At 45.7% G+C, this 20711-nt stretch overlaps 1 protein-coding gene across 2 annotated transcripts; it reads right to left on the reverse strand.

Annotated features, from left to right (window-relative positions):
• Positions 1 to 15645: 15645 nt before the first annotated feature.
• On the reverse strand, positions 15646 to 20444 carry Klf4 (KLF transcription factor 4). 2 transcript variants are annotated; one of them, XM_005329733.5, is made up of 5 exons: positions 19800 to 20442; positions 19574 to 19694; positions 17930 to 18920; positions 17666 to 17830; positions 15646 to 16738 (listed from the first exon to the last, which is right to left on the reverse strand). In XM_005329733.5, exons 1-5 carry the CDS (start codon positions 19802 to 19804, stop codon positions 16563 to 16565), a joined length of 1458 nt encoding a protein of 485 aa, XP_005329790.1. In that variant the 5' UTR covers positions 19805 to 20442; the 3' UTR covers positions 15646 to 16562. The 2 variants fall into 2 exon arrangements, with proteins under 2 accessions (XP_005329790.1, XP_013215964.1); XM_013360510.4 differs by having other exon boundaries at positions 17666 to 18920; positions 19800 to 20444.
• Positions 20445 to 20711: the final 267 nt, after the last annotated feature.

Raw genomic sequence — 20711 nt, forward strand, 5'->3', positions numbered from 1 at the left:
ACCACATACAAAGATGTTGTGTCTGCCGATAACTAAAAAATAAATATTAAAATTCTCTCTCTCTCTTAAAAAAATAAATAAATAAAAAATGCATAGGATACCAAAAAACAAAACAGACCAAAAAAAAAGGAGATTTCACATGTTGATTTATATCTCAGTAAATTTCTGAAATTAGTATCACAGAATACAATTGAAAGAGGTAACTCTAGACTGTTAACTTTAACAAGATCCATCATTCTTCCTCTATGCAAAGCACCAACCTTTAGAAAGATGGCAGGAGGAGCAGGTCACGCACGGGATGTGACATATGGCAAGACCAAGATTGAGGAAAGACCTGAAGGGAAACTTCCCCAGGTGTGGAGCTCAGCCAAAGGTGAAGCTCAAACTAATATAACAAATACTTGCTGGGCATCTGCTTTGTGCTCGAAAAAGAGAATAATAAATTAGTGTTTACTGAATGCCTATTGTGTGCTTGGTACCTTCCAGAAAGGATCTGAGGCATCCATAGGAGGGAGGTCAAGGGGTGATGAGCAGTTAAAGCTTCCAACAGCCCAAGCTGCCTAGTCAAAGAGCTGCAAGAGGCACTAAGGTCTCTGAAATGCTGGGAGCGGGCAGAATTTGTTGTAAGAAAGGAACTTTGGGCCTGCTGACTGCCTGTGTGAGCGGCAAGTGTCCTGCACTGCACCTACTATGTGCTACAGGCACAGGTGCTCTGGACTTGCTGACTGCCAGCAGGGGTAAGGATTTTCCTGAGCCCGGAGCCCTGTGTTTCTTACCTGGTAGCAACTCTGAGTCCAGTATGGTTATTCTATTTTGCAAAGAGGGTATTTGATTCAAAAAGGAGACATCTAAGGCCTTAGTCAGGTGCAGCTGGTGGGCACAGTGAAGTTGGAGCCCTGCTGTGAGCTCAGGTCCCTTTTCCATTTCCAAGAAAAGGCAGTGGCTGGGGGTGCAGCTCAGTGGTACAGCCAGTGCTTAGCATGCACCAGGCCCTGGATTCCATCCCCAGCAGCAAACAGAAACAAAAGCCAAGGAGAAGCCTGAACCTGGTCCTCTCTGCCAGTCCACGCCAATCTTGCTCAGAGGAACAGGACAGCAGACCTCCTCATTGAGAGCCTACCCAGCTGGTAATAATAACAGTACCCTCCTTTCACTGGGCATTTATTATGTGGCAGGCACTTTAATACATGCTCTGAATTATTTCAATAACCTTGTCCAGGAATGATATTCACACTTGTCAAAGGAAGCCTAGAATTCTAGAGTTTCCTGGAGCCCGAAGTCAGTGACAGAGCTAAGATGAGACTCCACTTAAACTTGATTTTAACTTTCCTAACTGTAAACCTCATCTAAGAGGAAGAGGAAGGGCGCCCTTCTGGCTGCCTGAAAAGGACGAGCGGCGCTGGGGACCCATGGTCCGGAGCCGTCCTGTGCCCGACAGACCGGCGGGGGGCGTTGCAGACCGCGCGGCGCCGCGCCGCCTCCAACTCGGCGCGCGCTAGGGGACGGCTGAGTCTCCCGGCGTCGCTCTCGCCACCGCCCCGGCCCCGGAGCGGGGCTCGGCCTCCCTGATGGGATACCGAGGAAGTCGGGCCCGAGCCTGCGGGGACACTTTGGGCGTCTCAGAGGCGCCCTCCAGGTTTGGCTCTCCGTGTGGGGACCACCCGCGCTCCGCGCGCTGCCATTTCCACTTCCACTTGGCCACGGAAAGGGCTTCGGAGACAGGCTCTTCCGGGTGGGGTGGGGTGGGGTTCCTGGCACTGGCCCCACCAGGGACCTGGAGTTTAGAGTCCGATCCGGCGGTGGAGAGTAAAACTGGCCTGAGAGCCTGGACGCAACCGAACCGGTGCGCATTTGAATGTCAAATGGGGCTGCTCCCCACTCTGCCCCCGTTGTCACCTTCCTCTGCTCCGCGGAGTTCACACCTCAGCCCACCCCACCGCACTCCACCAGACCTCCCACCTGTGCTGACTTTGAACTCTGAAGCCGACAGGGGTGCCCTTGAGCCCGGCCAGGGCCCGCGAGCGCTCTGCACCCTGCAGAAAGCCCGTCAGCCTGCATCCCTGTCCCTGGGGAGCGAGCGCCAGCTCGCAACTAGCGAGGCCAGGTCCAACTATCTAGTTACTCCCAGGCTAGGTAAGGGGCGTGCACTAACCTTGCCCCTTCCCGGAGTCACCCGAGACGCAGATAATGGAGGTCGGCAGTTTAATGAGGTGTAAACGAAGTGAAAATAGCCCCGCAGCCCCTTGGTTGATGCTTTCTTTAGGAAAGGGATATTTTGAATAGATCACGATCATGGAATTCTGCTAATAGCAATGACCCCTCCGTGTTAATTGGTCATAATTAATTGCCTTGTTGGAAAAAGTCTGGCTCATTCCAAGTTCTAAGAAGGATGTTTTGAGATTCGCAACTGGAAGGGAGTGACTCTCTTTTTTAGGTTATACATTAGCATACTTGTTGAATTGGATTTTCTGCTTTCACTTTTTAATGTCTTTCCAATTCCCAACTACTCTCTGGAAATTTAAAAAGAGGCAGTGGGAGGGTTGGTGATGTGCATGCCACAGATGGATATGGAAAAACTGCCCAGAACATGTTGACATTTATTTTTTTTTAAATCACACACTTTAAGACTCCGATATTAGGAACAGCGTATCATGGCAAAAGTTACTCGTAGAACATCTGTTCCTTCCAATGGGAGGATTTCTTTCCTGCCAAGAATTTATGAATTTTATATAGGAGCTTGGTTCTGGTTGGGGAAAGAAGGAAGCCAGCCAAAGCAGCCCTTTGACTTGGAGGAATGCGGGGACACTTTGCTTCTGGCTTTTCCAGGGCTCTTGAAACCGCTGATGGGGCAGAAGTCACCCTTCAGAAGGACACAAGTGAAAGGGGGAGGGGTGGGCTCAATGGCAACCCCCTCCCCCAGCTGAATGTGACTAGACCAAGTGCAAAAGCAAGGTCAAGGCCACGTGGCTTGAAGACCTGGGCAAGTTGAATGTGACTCCCTTCACAGCTTATTCATTTTTGAAAGAGGAAGGAGGGAGCTTCTCATCAGGTTAAAACCCAAACAACTTCTATCAGTGCCCTTCAAATGTCCCATTCATTTTCACTTGGGCCAGATAGAGGGTCATTCATCTTAAAAACAACTTCCCGTCAATCTCTTCCTCTACCGTCAATTGTCTCAATTGAGTCTGGTCAGGAGAGGGTTTATCTTTTGAAAATGGTGCTAGGAAAAGCCGTCTGAAGGACTGGGACACTAAGTGAATTAGCAGTTGAAACATTGGTGATTACCTTTTGATTCAAAACAAGTTTATCTAAGCGGCTCTCCTGTGGTCTTCTCTTTAGCAATCCAAAGGAGCCTTCAGCTCCAGAGAAGTTACTATAAAAAAGGGGAAGTTCACCTTTCTGCATTTGAAAGTAGACCATTTTAGGTTCTCCACCTTTAAGTGGAATGGATTTTTTTTTTTTAACTCAGAGGAGTTCAGATGAAACCTGGGAAATAAAAACTACATCGACTTCAGTATGAAGAGTCTAAACTGTTCCCCGTTTGACAGAGGGAGATAGAGCATGAGAGAGCCATTGTGCACACCTGTAATCCTAGCTACTAAGGCCAAGGCAGGAGGATTGCAAGTTTGAGGTTGGCCTGGGCAACTTAGAGAGATCATGTCTCAAAATCAAATTAAAAAGGGACTGGGGAAGCAGCTCAGTGGTAGATCACTTGCCAACATTTACGAGCGCCTGGGTTCAATCCCTACACCGCAAAAAGAGGGAGAGAGAGAATAACAACCACCATTAAGAGTTTGGTGCCTTCTTTCAAGTTGACAAATATTTATTGAGTATCTACTAAGTGCCAAGCACACTTTGTCAAGCACTGTCCTCCCCCTCATGATGGAAGGGAGCTATAAATAAATACTTTCAGAATGTATTGCATTCCAGGTAGGTGTCCTGAGGGAAATCAAGTTAAAGAGATAGAGGATAGCAGGGGCAGGGCTGGAGGGCTCTTTTAGTGCAGACAAGAAAAGCCACTCCAAGAATTGACATTGAACAGCCTCTCCAGACATTTCCCAATACAAATATACCCCTAAACACCTGAACAGATAGATTTTACCAAGTTAGATCATACTATATAAGCCCCTGCCCATTAACTTCTGAACATTCTTCTGCATATGAAGAGCATATTGCTCAAGAGCACGTGGGCTCGGTAGAGTCAGGATTATATTCCAGTTTCATGATATATATATATGATTCCAGTTAGATTATTTAAACATCAGATCCCTCATCCTTCTTTTTTAAAGAGAGAGCGAGAGAGAGCGGTAGAGAGAGAGAGAGAAAGAGAGAGAATTTTTAATTTTTTTTTTTTTTTTTTGGCGGACACAACAACATCTTTGTTTGTATGTGGTGCTGAGGATCGAACCCGGGCCTCACTCATGCCAGGCGAGTGTGCTACCGCTTGAGCCACATCCCCAGCCCCAGATCCCTCATCCTTAAAATTAGAATAGTTATTCCTGTCTCAGAGGGTCATTGGGAGAACTGAGAAGAACACCTAAAATATTGAACAGCATGGAGTGTATCTTAATAAATGTTTGCCCTTATTTATTGTCATTTATTCAATAACTTTAATGAAGCATAGTACTCTGTTCTAAGGATATCCCTTGTTGGTCAGAAAGAATTAGATATAAGCCTAATGGATGGCCAGGTACAGTGTGAGTGGTGCACATCTGTAATCCTAGTGACTAAGTTGAAAGAGGAGGATTCCAAGTTCAAGGCCAGCCTCTGAAATTGAGGAAGGCCCTGTCTCAAAATAAAAAATAAAAAATAAATTAAACAGGCTGGGGATGTAGCTTAGTGGAAAAGCACTCCCAGGTTCAGTCCCCAGTACCAAAAACAAGACCAAACAACCTAATGGCCAATGAGAAAACTAAAGGAGAAAAGCAAACCAACAAGAAAAACAAAACAAAAAACAACACAGCCACACAAAACTTCTATGTAGACAAGATCTCCAATCAGCACGTTCTGGGAGACTCCTTCTCCTCCGGCTTTCCCTGATGCTGAACACACCACTCAAAGAGCTGTGTACCATTTGTCACAAGGGACCTCGGGGTCTTGCCTCACTAGTCGCTCTGACACCTCCTCTGCAGGCTGATGATGAAGGTCAGGGAGTCTTGGCCTCGAATGAAGTTCTGCAAGGGCCTCAGCTTCTCCATTGATGCAAAGGAGGCTTTGGGGGAAAGGTGCACTTTCCAGCCCTGTGGTTCCTTTGCTCCTAGACTCAGCCCCTGTGCTCTGCAGAGCTTCCCTGCTGCTGAGATCTGAAATGACTCCCTGAGTCATTTGTTCATGCCCAGTGGCACATGCCCAGATCTATTTTAGGTTGAGATCCTGGTTAGGGGAAAAGGGATTATCTTTAGTTATTGGGAGCATTAGAAGAATGTTGGCAAAGAGTTTTGGAAGATGGGCAAGAAACAGGACTGTTTCCCATGGGCTATGGCTGAGAATGCAGGCTCAAAAGATGGAGCTCACATGTGCGGCTCCTTGTAGCTAACTTCTGCCTGCGTTCTGTGCTGGAGGGGGCCCTGGAGTGGGTGACCTTCAGCAAGATACCTCCCTAAGCTCACCTTCAATTGGTCCAACTACACACAGGGCTGCTAGTCCTTGTTCTAATCATTTGAATACATGTGTCAAATGCTTTGAAATTCGTGAATAAAAGACCTGGGAAGAAGGGCCATGGCTTATTTATTCTTGTGATTTGGTAGAGTCTACGGGGAAGTTTTGAGGCAGAAATAAAGACTTTTCTTAAGCCATTGTCCCAGCTGGAGCCTAGAGGAATGTAGGGTATTTTTAATAGAATGACAGATAAGATTGCTTGTCTCTATTAGAAAAAAAGGTTGGGTTAGGTCAATCTTGCCCGTGTAGCTTTGTGTGCACCAAACATCATCCTGTTTAGATTGAGAAACAAGCACAAATTCCTAGGAGGTGAGGAGCTTTACTTTATCTGAAAGAGTGTGATATAGCAGTGAGAATCTGGGCTTTGGAGTTAAGCAGACCTGGATTCCATTCACAGCTGTGTGACCTTGGACCAGTTGGTTGATTCCTCTGGGCTTTTGTCTTCTTCTCTACAAAATAGGTATAACTAATCTCTAAGCACCTAACAAAGTTCTTGGCATACCATAGGTGCTTAATGAATGTGAATTCACTTTTCTAGTCTCCATCTACCTCCAACTCATTCAGCCAACAACTTATATATATATATATATTTTTTTTTTGATGGACCTTTATTTTATTTATTTATTTATATGTGGTGCTGAGAATCGAACCCAGTGCCTCACACATGCTAGGCAAGTGCTCTATCACTGAGCCACAGCCCAGCCCAGCCAGCAATTCTCCAATCCAGATTCCCCAGTATATTCATCCTGACAAGCAGGAAATGATTTCCTGTGGTGGATGACAAAGGAAAAGAAGAGAGACGCTGAAGAGTTAAAAAGAAAATAAACAAACAAACAAACCACATGGTCTAAACCCACAATCTGTGAAATTGCCCTCCTCACAAAAAGTTTCTATTCCAGGTTTTATGTTGCCAATCTGGGAACATTGTCAAAGCAAATGTTAGTTAAAAATTGTTTACCAAAGGACAGGTAGTTAAACATCAGGTAGAGATGAGAGTATTGTTATGGCAAACCTAAAATAATTTTTCCCAAACCTTTATTTATAAAGGAAAGGCATTGAACAGAAGTGTTCAAATATGTCCCCAAGGCAGACAGAAAGGATTTTTTTTCTCCTTCAGTTCCTTTTACAGATCCACTGTCTGACAATATCTCTGTAGACTTTCTCTCTTTAACAATGTCCTATAAATTCTATTTTTTTTTTAATTTTTTAATATTTATTTTTTAGTTTTTCGGTGGACATAACATCTTTGTTTGTATGTGGTGCTGAGGATCGAACCCAGGCCGCACGCATGCCAGGCGAGTGTGCTACCGCTTTAGCCACATCCCCAACCCCCTATAAATTCTAATTAAGGAAATAAATGAAACGTGTAGAAGACTGCCTATGAATTATTTGTCAGTTGCCAAACAGATCACTGGCTCATTATTACTGGGGCCCAGGTAGACTCCATCGTTCACAGAGAAAGCCAACTGACCTCACTTCCTTAATTACTGCAAACATTCGGCCAAGCAGTTTTATCAAGTGTTTAACATACAGTATCAACTGTGTACAGGGACAAGAAAATGAAAATAGAGGAGAACCAAACCTGGAAGAGGTCATGTGTTTCCAAATGCAAATTGAGGTCCAAACATTAAACAATAGGGATCTTCTAATCCTTTGACAAAGGCACCAGTTGCAAATCAGACTCCCACAGCAGAGTGACTTTGCTTAACAAAGTCTTGGATGCAAAGAATCCCCTAGGTAAGGCCTCCTCCTCTCTCCAGGCTTTGGCACCAGGAGAGTCCTAGGAAGCTAGTTATGCTCACTAGCTATAATGCTAATTGCGTTTAAAAGAGAACCAATTTGTTCCTGGGATCTAGGCAAGCAATCCCCAAACCATAGTAACCCAAGGTGTTTCTTGGGTTAAAGACTCGAAAAAAGATTAAGTTCCATTCTGCCTGAATCATCCATTCCAGCTGAGGTTTGTAATATTGTTGTGAATAAGGCCAAAATCTTCATGCTGAACCTGAATAACGCGTTTTAACATGATTTAACATGCACCCGATAAACAAGTTGAAAGATTCTAAAATAATAAGTGATCAAGAAAATTGTAGAGGAGCTGGGTGAAGGGGACACATGACTGTAGTCCCAGCTACTCTGGAGGCTGAGGCAGGAGGACCGTAAATTCAAGGTCGACCTGGACAATTTAGGGAAATTGGTCTCAAAATTTAAAGGGGGCTGGAGGTATAACTCAGGGGTAGAACATTTGCCTAGCATGTGTGAGACTCTGGGTTCGATTCCCAGCACACACACACACACACACACACACACACACGTGGAAAGATGGTGCGTGATGGGGCTGGTGATGTGGATCAAGCAGTAGCGCGCTCGCCTGGTATGCGTGCGGCCCAGGTTCGATCCTCAGCACCACATACAAACAAAGATGTTGTGTCCGCCAAATACTAAAAAATAAATATTAAAATTCTCTCTCTCACTCTTTAAAAAAAAAAAAAGATGGTGCGTGTTGTTACAGTGAATGTGGTTGTGGTTGAGTCTTTCAAAGAACTTTCCTGAAAGAGATAATTTTTTTTTTTTAAACAAGGACTGGGATTCCGCTTTTCATTGAATATACAGAGAACTTTTCCCAGAGCAGTTGTACTAAGGAAAAATATCTGTAGATGGCACATTTTATACATTCTTGTGTTTTGTTCTCCTGCCCTTGCATAATGGCTAGCAAGGTGGGCGCTTGACTAGATTCCACCTGTTGGAATGGAATTGATTGGAAAGAGACAGCGGAACAAAGGTGGTAGGCTATGTCACACTGAGAGGACAGCTCCTGTATTCTCTGGGGGACCTCAGTGCACAGGCCTGTCTTGGCTGTCTGGTGAGAGCACTAGAGAGGAGGGAACCATCCACGTGGGCCTGCTAAACCAGATCAAGGCAGTGCTTACTGCTCAGAGCCAGCTTCATGTGACCTTGGACAAGCCCAGTCCTTTATCCAGGTCTCAGTTTTCAATTTGAATTTAATCTTCTTGAAGCCCCTTTCCTGCTTAGATTCCTATGGAATTGTACAGCTCCGGTCCTTGTCACCTGTAATCTATTCCTCCAGGAGTGGAGCTGTGCCCCAGGGGCAGAGGCATTTGTCAATCTCGTGCCCTAGTTTTCAGAGTCAGTGTATTTGGACTAGTCCAGACATCAGAAAACTACTGTCACCCAAGCGGAAAGAGGGGTCTGCCCACCCAGTAGCCTAGAGTAGAATGGAAAGGACTTTCTTGAAGCTTTTTAAATCCCCAGGGCTGGGATCTAACCCAAGGCCTTGTGCCCACAGGACAAGAGCTACATCCCCCATTCCCAGCCCTCATGAAGTTTTTAAGGTGCAGGGTTTTTTGTTTGTTTTTTTTTTTTTGGTTTATGTTTGGCAACATCCCAGCCCCTTCTTCAATGTTATATTTTGAGACAGGGTCTCACTAAGCCCTAGGACCTTGATAAATTGATGAGGCTGGTCTTGAACTTGCAACTCTCCTGCCTCAAGCTCCCAAATCACCTGAATTCTAGGCCTACACCACTGAGCCCTGCATCAGGCACGATTTTTTAAAAGTCTTGTTTGTTCTGTGTTCTTAGTACACATACTTTCCCCTTGAAGGGAATGACAGTCATTCCAAGGAAAAGGATAAAATATCTCCTTTCCCCCAGTTTTGGCTTCCTGGAGAACCTGCCCAGTGATCTGCAACCATTCCTTGTAAGTACCGTATGGTCACTGCCGCTCCTCCTCACCAGCCCCACCAGTTGCCGGACACAGATTTGCTTTCCCCAACAAAGAGGAAACCCCTCAAACAAATGAAACTCTTTTCAGAATCAATGCAGAGGATCACCTGGCCAGGAAGAATCCTCTAAAAGGAGAGGCCAGGTTTTTCTTTGGCTAAATATTCAATTAATGATTAATTGTATTCAATGGAGTCCAGAACCTGTGGGTATTTAGCAACGAAAAAAAGGAAGGCTTCCAGTGCGTTCCAAAAGTTCCTGTCTGTTGGGAGAGCCAGACCCATCAAGCCTTGTAATATATAAGGATGTGTGTTGACAGATCTAAAGCTAGTAGCACAGAGCGTACCAGGGATTGAACCTGGGAGGGCTTAACCACCACCGAACCACACCCCCAGCCCTTTTTATTTTTTGAGACAGGGTCTTGCTAAATTGCTTAGGGCCTTGCTAAGTTGCTGAGGTTGGCCCTCCAACTGGCAATCCTTCTGCCTCAGCCTCTGAGTTGCTGGGATTACAGGCATTCTCCACCAGACTTCAAGGGACACAGGAGCCCTGATTAGGCAAATACGGGTCTTTCCAGAAGCAGCAGATGTCGTCAAGGAAAGGCAAGGAGCACTTGGGCCTGAGAGTTTCGCATGGCCAGTTTATCTAAGGTGGGACTGGAGAGGATACTAGACAAGTAGGCGGGGGCGACCATTGCAGGAATGACCACGTTAAATGTGTATAACCATAGGCCCTGGGGATGGGCAAGTTAAAGAATGGGGGCTGGAAGGGGTGACTGGATCTGTACGACCAGGACAGCTCTGTGTGCCGGGCCAGAGGTGGGGTCAGAAATGAGACCCTTTTTTTCCAGCTCAGAACTGGAAGATTATGTGCATGGCACAGTGAGCCAGTTCCTAACCCGGTTGAGAAACAAGGTGCAGGAACCTTGGGCTTCCCCCAGGCTTCCTTGACAAAGGAAGTAGCACACTGATATGGAGACAGAAAGTCTCGGGCTAGTGATTCTAAACGGGTTTACTGGAAGAACCTGGATGTTAGCAAATTCTTCTGAAGTGGGTGTGTATCTGTTTTGCCTGTAGTCCTACCTGCCCAGCAGATGAAGACTAAAGTATTAGAGGAGGAGTGCTTTGAGTGTGTCAGCAGGAATGAGAACAGAATGCTGTTCCTGTGAAAGGAACTTCCGATTTTCAATCTGTATAGTGGGCAGAGGGTCGGGAGGCGGGGATTCTTTCCTCTGCCTCTTGGTGAGAGGATCAATTACGTAACCCAAGTTGCAAATACTTCAGAAAAAAAGCTCACGGTGCTGTGCAGAAGTAAGGGACTATTATATAGCAACAAAAAGGGACCTGGATTGTCTAGACACAAGGCGTGCCTGCCCCTTGTCCTCAGAACCCTTTCTGGTTGTGTCTAGGACACTCTGCTTTTGTAGTTTGCACCAATTTATTTATTGCTCAGGCTTTCAGCAAGTGTGTGTCTAGGCTGCCTTCAATTTCTCTGTAGTTATTATCTACTTTAAAGGCTTTTATGTGGGTGTTCAGGTGTAGCAGCTGACTACGTTGGTTGTGTGTCATGGGGATTTGGCCACTATGTAGTAACATAGCATCAGTACAGATTAAAATATTCTATATGAGATAATCCACTCCATCTCCTGGCCTCAGATTGGACAGGTTTGACTGTTTGCTGCAGTTGATTTAACTAGATAATTGCCAAACTCAGGGCTCTATTCTCCCTTCCCTTTCCATCCACCTAGGCTCCATTAAACAAAACAAAACAAACAAAACCCTTTCTCTTGTTTCCTGCTTTGCTCAGATAACATGTAACACCGACAGGAAAGAAACATAAAAGCATAACAAATGTAGCAAATGTCCGAACACTCTGTGGTATCCTCTTAATTATTATGTTTCATCAGTGAAAAATGCTGTTAGGTGAACTTGGAGGAGCTCTCAAAGGGACCAGGTAAGCGTGAATTTACATTTTCTTGCAATTAAATTGAGTTTCTGTTTATTTCCTCCTTTTCCTCTAAGAACAAGCAGAGAAGGACATTTGGGTGGACCTGTTGTAAAATGCTGACTCATCTAGGTGTTGAGGAGACTAAAGCAATCAGAAAAGTGATACTATGTCAAGGGCATCCTGAAAAAAAAAAAAAAAAAAAACGATTAAAAGGATGGTTGCAGAATGTACGTGGTTTCAGAGAAGCAATTTGACTGACTGACGGGCCAGCACCCCTCCCTCCCCAAATAAGTCACCTGGCTGTAGCAGTCTTGATACCAGCCTGAAAGATTTTCCGTGTTTTTGCCAATAGTTTAGCAGTTGGTTTCCCTCTCTCTCTCTCTTCCTCCCTGCTCTGTTTTGACACTGACAAAGGCCTTGAAGCACTAAGTACTTAAAAGGTTTTAAGATTTCATTCATTTTTCAAGAGATGGTAAGAAATTCACTAAGATTTATTTTGGTATTTGGTATTTGAATATCAATACCTTGTGCCCAAAGGTTGTTTCCAACTTTTTAGATTCACTTAATGTTAAAAAAAAAAAAGTAAAAACAACAAAAACAACTTTTACTTTCATACAGCATTCTGATTTTGACAATTGTTTTCTAGGGTTAAACACTGTGTTCTGCTCTGTGGACAGGCTGTAGCGGTTTTATGTGAAATATTGAATGGCTCTGTGTGAACAATATAGTTTCATAAACAATTTTTAGGAGGCAGACATACCTTCAGTTCTGTACTATAAAACCATGTCAAATTGATACAATAACCTATGGAAGGTGCTAAGAAAATACAAAGAACTAAAGCAAATACACAAGATAAAAGAAATAATTTAATGACAAAATGATAAAATCATAAATGGGTTTATGTAGAACTGGGAGGTGCCTATGTCTGTATAAGACAGAGGGAGAGAGAGGGAGGTGTATGTGTAGGGAGAATCTGTTCTACAAATCTATCTATGCGTGTGAGTTGTGCTCAATGCAGTGTCAGAAGCACATACAACAAGTTGGCTGATGCAGGCTACAAAAGTCATATACTCCCATATAACAAAATTTATCAGGTACCACCACTGCATGTTTTATTTTATATTATTTCAGTTGGCTACTGGGGATTTAACCCAGGGGCACCTAACCACTGAGTCACATTCCCAGCCCTTTTTATTTTTTACTGAAACAGGTCTCACTAAGTTGCTGAAGCTGGCTTTGAACTTTCAATCCTTGTGTCTCAGCCTCCTGAGACTCTGGGATTACAGGTGTGGATCATTGTACCCGCTTATTGCTTATTTTAATATTTTCTCTGTGGAGTTGTTTCTATAATATAAAGATGGCCTCACCTAGGCTTCCTCATATATAAAAAAAATTGTTATGTAGGCTGAGCGAGGTGGCATAGCCTATAATCCCAGTGGCTCAGAAGGCTGAGGCAGGAGGATCCTGAGTTCAAAGCCAGCCTTAGCAATTTAGCAAGCCCCTAAGCAACTTAGTGAGACACTGTCTCAAAAATTTAAAAGAAAAAAAAATTTGTTTTGAGTTTTAGGTGGACACAATATCTTTATTTTATATTTATGTGGTGCTGAGGATTGAACCCAATGCCTCATGCATGCTTGCTAGGCAAGCACTCTACCACTTAGCTCCCATCCCAGATCTCAAAATAAAAATTTTAAGGGCTGGCCATGTGGCTCAGTGGTTCAACTCCCCTGGTTCAATCCCCGGTGTAAAAAAAAAAAAAAAAGTAAAAGAAATTGAGAAATTGTATGTAAAAATTGTTAATTTTCAAGTATTAAACACTGATTTCCATTTCTAAAATTAGGAATAATTTTTGAAAAGAATTATTCCCCGACCATACTCGTGATGGTGAAAGTCCAGTTTTAGTTTTACAAATCGAAACATGGTTGTAAGAGTCAGGTATGTATGCTTGTCAAAAGAATATTTTGCTAGAAACCACTATTGTTAATCCTTTGTGGTTGTATGCACACAAGCCATATAAAATTAAATGTCATAAGGAAAAAATTATAATAAGCAGGCATCTCAATTATTAGGTGCTCTTTATTATACAGTGTAAATGGCTCCGTAACACCGTAATGACAGTACACCTAGGAGTGCAGAACTGATGTGTGTGAGAGCAAATAGTTGAACTATTTGTGTGTGTTAAATTGCATTTTGTTCTGTTACATTTTGGGGAAATCTTCCTCATTCATTTTTGATATTGAAGCTCTCTTTCTCAGGTTACAAAAAGTTAATGTGTAGCAATGTTTCCCTATGAAGTTAGAAAAATTTGAATCGATTTAAAATGTTTTGACAGTTTATCATGATGTTTCTTCTATAGAGTAACAGGCACTTAGCGGAAAAGATGGCAGCAATCACTCAATAAACCATATTCATACATCAACACTTTGCCAGAAATTTCTGAATAAGTGGATTATTTTAAGAGCAACAAACACAATTTAATACCAAGGAAAATGTGTTCATAACTTTACTCTTTTGAAAAAAAGTCTAAATATTTTTAATTTTTTAAAAAATTCTCCTTACATATTGCACTTAATTTAGAGTATTTAGAAATTGCAAAAAAAAAAAAAAAAGGAAAATTTAATATTTTGGCATTTCCTTCCAGGTTTTTCTCTTAATTTCAAATTAATTGTTAATTTTCAATTTCTATCCCCCCCAACCCCACTCCCACCCCCGGGCACACACACATACAAAGAAAGGCACACATTTGGAATTTTAATAGTCTTCTATCCTACTTTTTCCACTTAACATACCACGAGCATTTTCTATGTCATTAAGTATGCTTTGAATATGTTCTTGGCCACATAAAATTCCATCCTATTGATGCACCTGTTTTCTTTTAAGCAAAGACACATGCCATGCTTTCCAGTTGGGCTGGACTCCTAAAAGCCAAAGACAATACCTTGTGTTGATCCACCACGAGCCTCTGTGAATTTCTTTTCATTCCATTTATAAGTGTACAATGGAGCCAACACACCTCTGGACACTAGATATAATGGACAGTTAATAAGCACTCTAAGGAAAATGACAGTCAGCTCTGCCCCCCTGATGATCTTGTTAGTCACTCATATCGCCATTGTGGTGTCAACAAGTGTCACAAATGCTTTTCCATTTTGTGACAGCCACAAATGAATTTACTTGACTCTCTTGGACACCCATTTCAAGACACTTGAGATTAGAATAGTGCAGTTTTGAAACTTAAACTATAGAAATATTGGGGGGAGGGCTAGGGAAAAATAGTTACTTTGGATTAGGCATTGGGGAATGGAGGGGAGAGGGGTATGAAGGATAGTAGAATGAATTGGACATTATGACCCCATGTGCAGATATGACTAGATGACTGGTGTAACTCTACAACATGTACACCCAGAAGAATGGGAATTTATACTCCATTTATGTATGATGATGTGTCATAGTGCATTCTATTGTCATGCATAACCCAGAAATAAAATGCTATTTACTTGCAAAAACACCATTTAAAAGTTTAAAATTTATAATTAGTTTTGTTAATACAAATAATTTTGAAGGTGCTGGGGAATCAAACACAAGAATCTTACTCAGGCAGAGTCTAGTACTGAGCCACATTCCCAGCACCATGAATGAGTTAATTTTTAATTTTATAGTCAGTTTCTGTCTTCAGAGGAGTTGAGGAAGTTTTAAAATAATCTGCTAGAAGCTGTTCCAGACCTCTTTGGGGATCACACACACATACACCCTGTCACAAACAGAATGAATAGATCCTTTAATCCTCAGGAGGGCACTGTGGAACTGTTCTTATGGTTGTCTGCCTGGGGAAGATTCCTTTGTTACTCAAAATTCGTGGGGAGCACAAGAGCGGGCCTCCAGAGAGACAAAACTTGTATATTTTCACTTACTTTTAATTAAAGACAAACCATGAAGATATTTTTAAAATGTGAAACTGGAATGTGTATGTTTATTGATAAACATTCATTTTAAAACTGAACAGAATAATTGAGCTGTTTCTACCTGGGAAATCACATTCAAATAAGAAAACTGCTCTTGTGTAGTTTTATGTACATTTGTAGAGCAACCCAGACCAGATGTTTTCTAAATTTGATAATTTTCAGTACTCAGCTCTGGTAGTACTGATTGTAAAACTAAGTAGCTTAAAAAAACAAGTCTTTTACAACCTCTGTTCAGAACAAGTTGGCTTTTTAACATGCTTCTCAGATGCCCTCTTCCCCAATGTATAAACTGAAATCTGTTACACGATTCTCCAGAACAAAAACAAAAACAATGAAATCATTGTTCAGATAAAATATTATAGGTTTATTTAAAACTTAATTCTCACCTTGAGTATGCAAAATACAAACTCCACAAAATGTTCATTTTTTTTACTTTGTAGTTTACAAATATACAAAATAGAAGTTTGCTTAAATTTATATTACATATTTATTAAGGCAAGGAACTATATAGAAAAAAACACATTTGTTCTGCTTAAGGCATACTTGGGAATAAACCATTGTACAAATTATTGCACATCTGAAACCACAGTGCATAACAGACTGTCTGCATAAAAAATGTAAAAGAAGTAAACCAGGCGTATTTACCTGACTTAGGTCATACATGTAGATCGGAAGACAAAAATAGATTTTCCTTGTCAAAGTATGCAGCAGTTTGAGAACTTTGGCTTCCTCATTTGGTACCTTTAGAACCAAGACTCACCAAGCACCATCGCGCGTAGGCTATTAAAAAAACACATTTTTCTGTACCTGAATTTCTTCCTCTTCTTCTAACATAATAATGGCTTTTAGAAGGCAAAGAGAATACAAGGTGATCTTTATGCTTAATATTGCATGGAAACACAATTCAAGGGAATTCTGCTCTTCCCTCCCCCCACCCCCAACTCTCGGATCTAATTTATACCCTGATATCCAAACTTCCAGTCACCCCTTGGCATTCTGTAAGTCCAGGCATGTTCAAGTTGGATTGAGAATTGGAATGATAGAAGATCCAGTCACAGACCCGTCAGTTCTTTGAGTCTTTCATTCCTCCTTTCTACCGATCATCCGTTCCTTCACAAGCTGACTCCTGGGGAACTTGACCATGATTGTAGTGCTTGTCAGCTGGGCTCCTCCCCCATGGGAAGACGGTGTGTGAAAGGTTAAAAAAAAATACTGAATTCTCTTCTGGCAGTGTGGGTCATATCCACTATTTGGGATTTAAAAGTGCCTCTTCATGTGTAAGGCCAGGTGGTCCGACCTGGAAAAGGCCCGGTCGCACTTCTGGCACTGGAACGGGCGGTGCCCCGTGTGTTTGCGGTAGTGCCTGGTCAGTTCATCAGAGCGGGCAAATTTCCACCCGCAGCCATCCCAGTCACAGTGGTAAGGTTTCTCACCTGTAAAGGGAAATGGGGGGAAAAAAGCTGAAGCCATAGCCAGAATAAAGAAGAGACCTCTATTATAACTGGAGGCCAGATACTAATATCAACTCCCCAGATGCTCCCTTGTGAAAGAATCTAGAAATCTCTTTATACTACTAAAGGGCCACATTAAATTTCACATCAGTAATAGTAACTAAGCATTTGCTCTGTTTTTTAGGGAAACAGTACTTAAGCAGTGAAAACACACAAACCGCCCACATCCACATTGTTGCCCACATCCACATTGTTATCAGGCTAATGTTTTTCATGTTTTAAATCCAAGACATCACAGTGGTGTCAATGAACTTGGAAATATTGATGCTGTCTCTGCCCAAAGGAAACAAAAGTATCCTATCCTACTTTTTCCCCCCATGGTACTGCCATTTCTGTTTTTTTTTTTAAAGAAAACTATTATGTAAATGATTTGAGGATTTTAGGAAATCCAAGAACCTTAATAGTTCATTATTGCAATCTGAATAAAATCTAATTATTTAAACTAGAACTAACAGGAAGGTGATCCTGAAAAGAGAATAATTTAGAAAATTAAAATTTGATTTAAGAAAAAAGCCATCAATTTTTGCAGGGCAAAGTATAATTTCCTGATTACTAGATCAAGGCTTTGCCCAACTAAGGAGAGGCCCACATTCCGCTGGGAATCTCCCTGCCTTTTAAAGACCTAACAAAACTGCATATTCAAGCAGATATCATCCATCAAGCAAAAGGCTCGTGGGCAAAAAAAAAAAAAAACAACACAGGGGCCGGTTGGCTGTCTTCTCCTGTGATCCAGGAGATGAAGGAGATTACACATATATATACCACAAGCACCCAAAGGAGTGCGTTCACAGCTATCCTATAAGCCCCGGGACACCAATCTGCCTGCTTTCTCAGCTTCTGTCACACTACCTGTGTGGGTTCGCAGGTGTGCCTTGAGATGAGAACTCTTTGTATAGGTTTTGCCGCAGCCGGCATAATCGCAAGTGTGAGTGGCGGTCCTTTTCCGGGGCCAAGACCTTCTTCCCCTCTTTGGCTTGGGTTCCTCTGGCAGGCAGGAACCAGGTGGCATGAGCTCTAGGGGCGAAGAAGGTGGGGTCAACATCATGTCGTGGGCCCCGGAGAGCCAGCACACGCAGGGCTCCCCAGCCCCAGCTAAGAATCCCCTGGACTGACCTTGGTAGTGGAGCGGTGGGACCTGTGGCTGCATCTGGTCGGACAGGAAGGGTGGATAGTTCGGTCCCGGATGGGGATGGAATCCTGGGGGAAGCGGCAAGGCAGAGTGACAGTCCCGGTTGCTCAGCAGTTCCTCGGGACCCAGGGTCGGGGTAGTCCTGCTGGGGAGCTGCCGCCCCAGGGAGAAGTCATGCGCGCTAGGCCGGTGCCCATTGCTGAGCGGGGGTCCAGCGCCCAAGTGGGCCTCTAGGGGTCGACCGACCGTGCACGAGGAAACCGCCTCCTGCTTGATCTTGGGGCACATGCGAGGCGGCCCGCTGCTGTAGGGCGCTACCACCACCGGGTGGCTGCCGTCAGGGCTGCCTTTGCTAACACTGATGACCGACGGGCTGCCGTACTCGCTGCCAGGGGCGCTCAGCGATGCCTTCAGCACAAACTTGCCCATCAGCCCGCCACCTGGCGGCTGCGGTTGCTGCGGCGGAATGTACACGGGGTCCAATTCGGGCCGCAGGAGCTCCGCCACGAAGCCGCCCGAAGGGCTCACATCGTTGATGTCCGCCAGGTTGAAGGGAGCCGTGGGAGGCGGCGCTGATTCCCGGCCATAGAGGAGGCCGCCGCTGGTGCCGCCTGGCGTCACACCCGGGTCACCCCCGGCCCGGATCGGATAACTGAAGCTGCAGGTGGAGGGCGCGCTGGCAGGGCCGCTACTAGATGGGGATGAAGAGGATGAGACTGACGCCGACGAGGACACGGTGGCGGCCACCGACTCCTGGTGGGACAATGAGTTGGAGAGAATAAAGTCTAGGTCCAGGAGATCGTTGAACTCCTCAGTCTCCCTTCGGGGTAGAAGGGCCGGGTTGCTACCACCGCACGCAGCGCTGGCTCCGCCACTCTCCAGGTCTGGGGCCACGGTCGCCGCCGCCAGGTCGTAGGGACGACCGGGAAGCACCGGGGGAAGTCGCTTCATGTGGGAGAGCTCCTCCCGCCAGCGCTGTGGGAACAGGGTTGGAGAGAGACCGTTAATGGTGGTCCCCTATAACCACCCGTCGCAGTGACTTCTTGGCGAGCCAAGAGCACTTGCACCTCCCAGACTTGGGGAATGGGCAGGGCAGAAAGCTCAGGGGGACTCCAGATGCCAACGCTGCAATCTCTGCCAACACCCGGGTTCGAGGGAAGCTGATGCGTCTGCATGTTGTGTCTTCTTGACTGCCTGAACTAGCGCCCCGGACCCTCCCCCTTCCAGATCCCCGAGACTCTGCTGCCACCCCCGGAATTGGGACACCGCGGCTCTCCCGGTGCGCCGTTGCCACCCGGCCGCCTACGCGCTAAGCTCATTCGGGCCGAGCCGGTGTCTTGGGACTTGGCTACCTCCCGCCGGGTGGCCCAGCCGCGCGGACCCTACCGCTTGCACGCCTGGGGACCTGTGAAGACCCACTGTGCGACCCTGGCGGCACCGCAGTGCGGGACCACACGCACGTACCCGACCCAAGGGCGTGGAAGCCATCCTGGGAAGGCTGTGGAGTCCGCGAGACGGACACTTCTTCCCCTTGTCAGGGGTCTCTAAGTGACCGCCGGGTTCCGCTCGACCACGTACCACCCACAGAAATCCACTAGGTGCTCCCTGTAGCCTTGCGTGATACTTACGTTATTCGGGGCACCTGCTGGACGCAGTGTCTTCTCCCTTCCCGCCGGGCCGGACGCGAACGTGGAGAAGGACGGGAGCAGCGCGTCGCTGACAGCCATGTCAGACTCGCCAGGTGGCTGCCTGCGGAGCGCACAGGGAGGCAGAAGTCAAGGGCCACTCTCCACCGCTGCTCCAGTGGCGTCCCACTGATTCCCCTTCCCACCCAATGCCTCGCATCTTACTTACCTCATTAATGTGGGGCCCAGAAGGTCCTCGGGTGCCCGAAGCAGCTGGGGTATCCGAACCCCAAAGTCAAGAGGGGGGTAAAAAAAAAAAAAACCTTAGAAACGGAGCCAAAAACCAAAAAGAAAAGAAAAAAGAAACAACCCAATTGCCCGAGATTCTTCTTCTTTGGATTAAATATATATTGAAGACGTCTTTTTAAAAAAAGTTCCTTTGTATACAAAAGTTTTAGAAAAGTCGTAAACTCTTATAAAAATAGAAAATCAGCAAGGCGAGTAAGTAGGTCCGGTGGCCAGGCTGAGTTCTCTTCGACTCAGCAGCGTCCCCCACCGCTGTCGCGGTCGCTGCGGCTGTCGTCGTGGGCGCAGGGGCTGTGGCCGGGGCGGTGGGCGGGCGGCGCCGCCAGGTGAGAATGGCCGCGGTGGCGCGGAGCTGCGAGCTGGGCGGCGGCGCAGGGCGCGGAGTCCTGGGGGTTGCGCCGAGCGCGCGCGGCCATGGGCGCGGGCCACCGGAGGGTGGGTGGGTGGGGGGCCAGAGGGGCGGGGAGGGGCACTCGGCGGCTCCCGGTGCCGCCGCCGCCCGCCACCGCCTCTGTTCCCCGCGCGCCCGCAGCCGCGCTCGTTCTCTCGGGCCGGGGAACTGCCGGCGGCCGCCGCGCGCTTCTTACTTATAACTTCTCGGGAAGCTCCTTCCCCGCCTCCTACCCGCTGCGCGCCAGGGTCCGCCGTCAGACCCCGCCCCCTCCCTTTCTTCTCCCCGCCCCCCCTCAGCCCCCCCGCTCGTTGTCATAGCAGCTAAATAAACAAACTCGGCGCACGTGGGGGCGGGGGAGAGGGAGGGGCGCGGGCGGGGCCGGGCTGGGTCGTGACGCCAGCCCAGCAGCTGGCGGGTTGGAGCCGTGCTGACGCCGGCGGC

The sequence above is a fragment of the Ictidomys tridecemlineatus genome, chromosome 4 (assembly GCF_052094955.1).
Source record: "Ictidomys tridecemlineatus isolate mIctTri1 chromosome 4, mIctTri1.hap1, whole genome shotgun sequence".
NCBI lineage: Eukaryota > Metazoa > Chordata > Mammalia > Rodentia > Sciuridae > Ictidomys > Ictidomys tridecemlineatus.

Coding starts and splice junctions, on each gene's coding strand:
- Klf4 (XM_013360510.4), bottom strand. Junction 18,921..19,573: donor CAGCAGGTGCCCCGAATAAC/GTAAGTATCACG, acceptor CTGTTCCCACAG/CGCTGGCGGGAGGAGCTCTC. Junction 16,739..17,665: donor ACACCTGCGAACCCACACAG/GTAGTGTGACAG, acceptor TTCCCTTTACAG/GTGAGAAACCTTACCACTGT.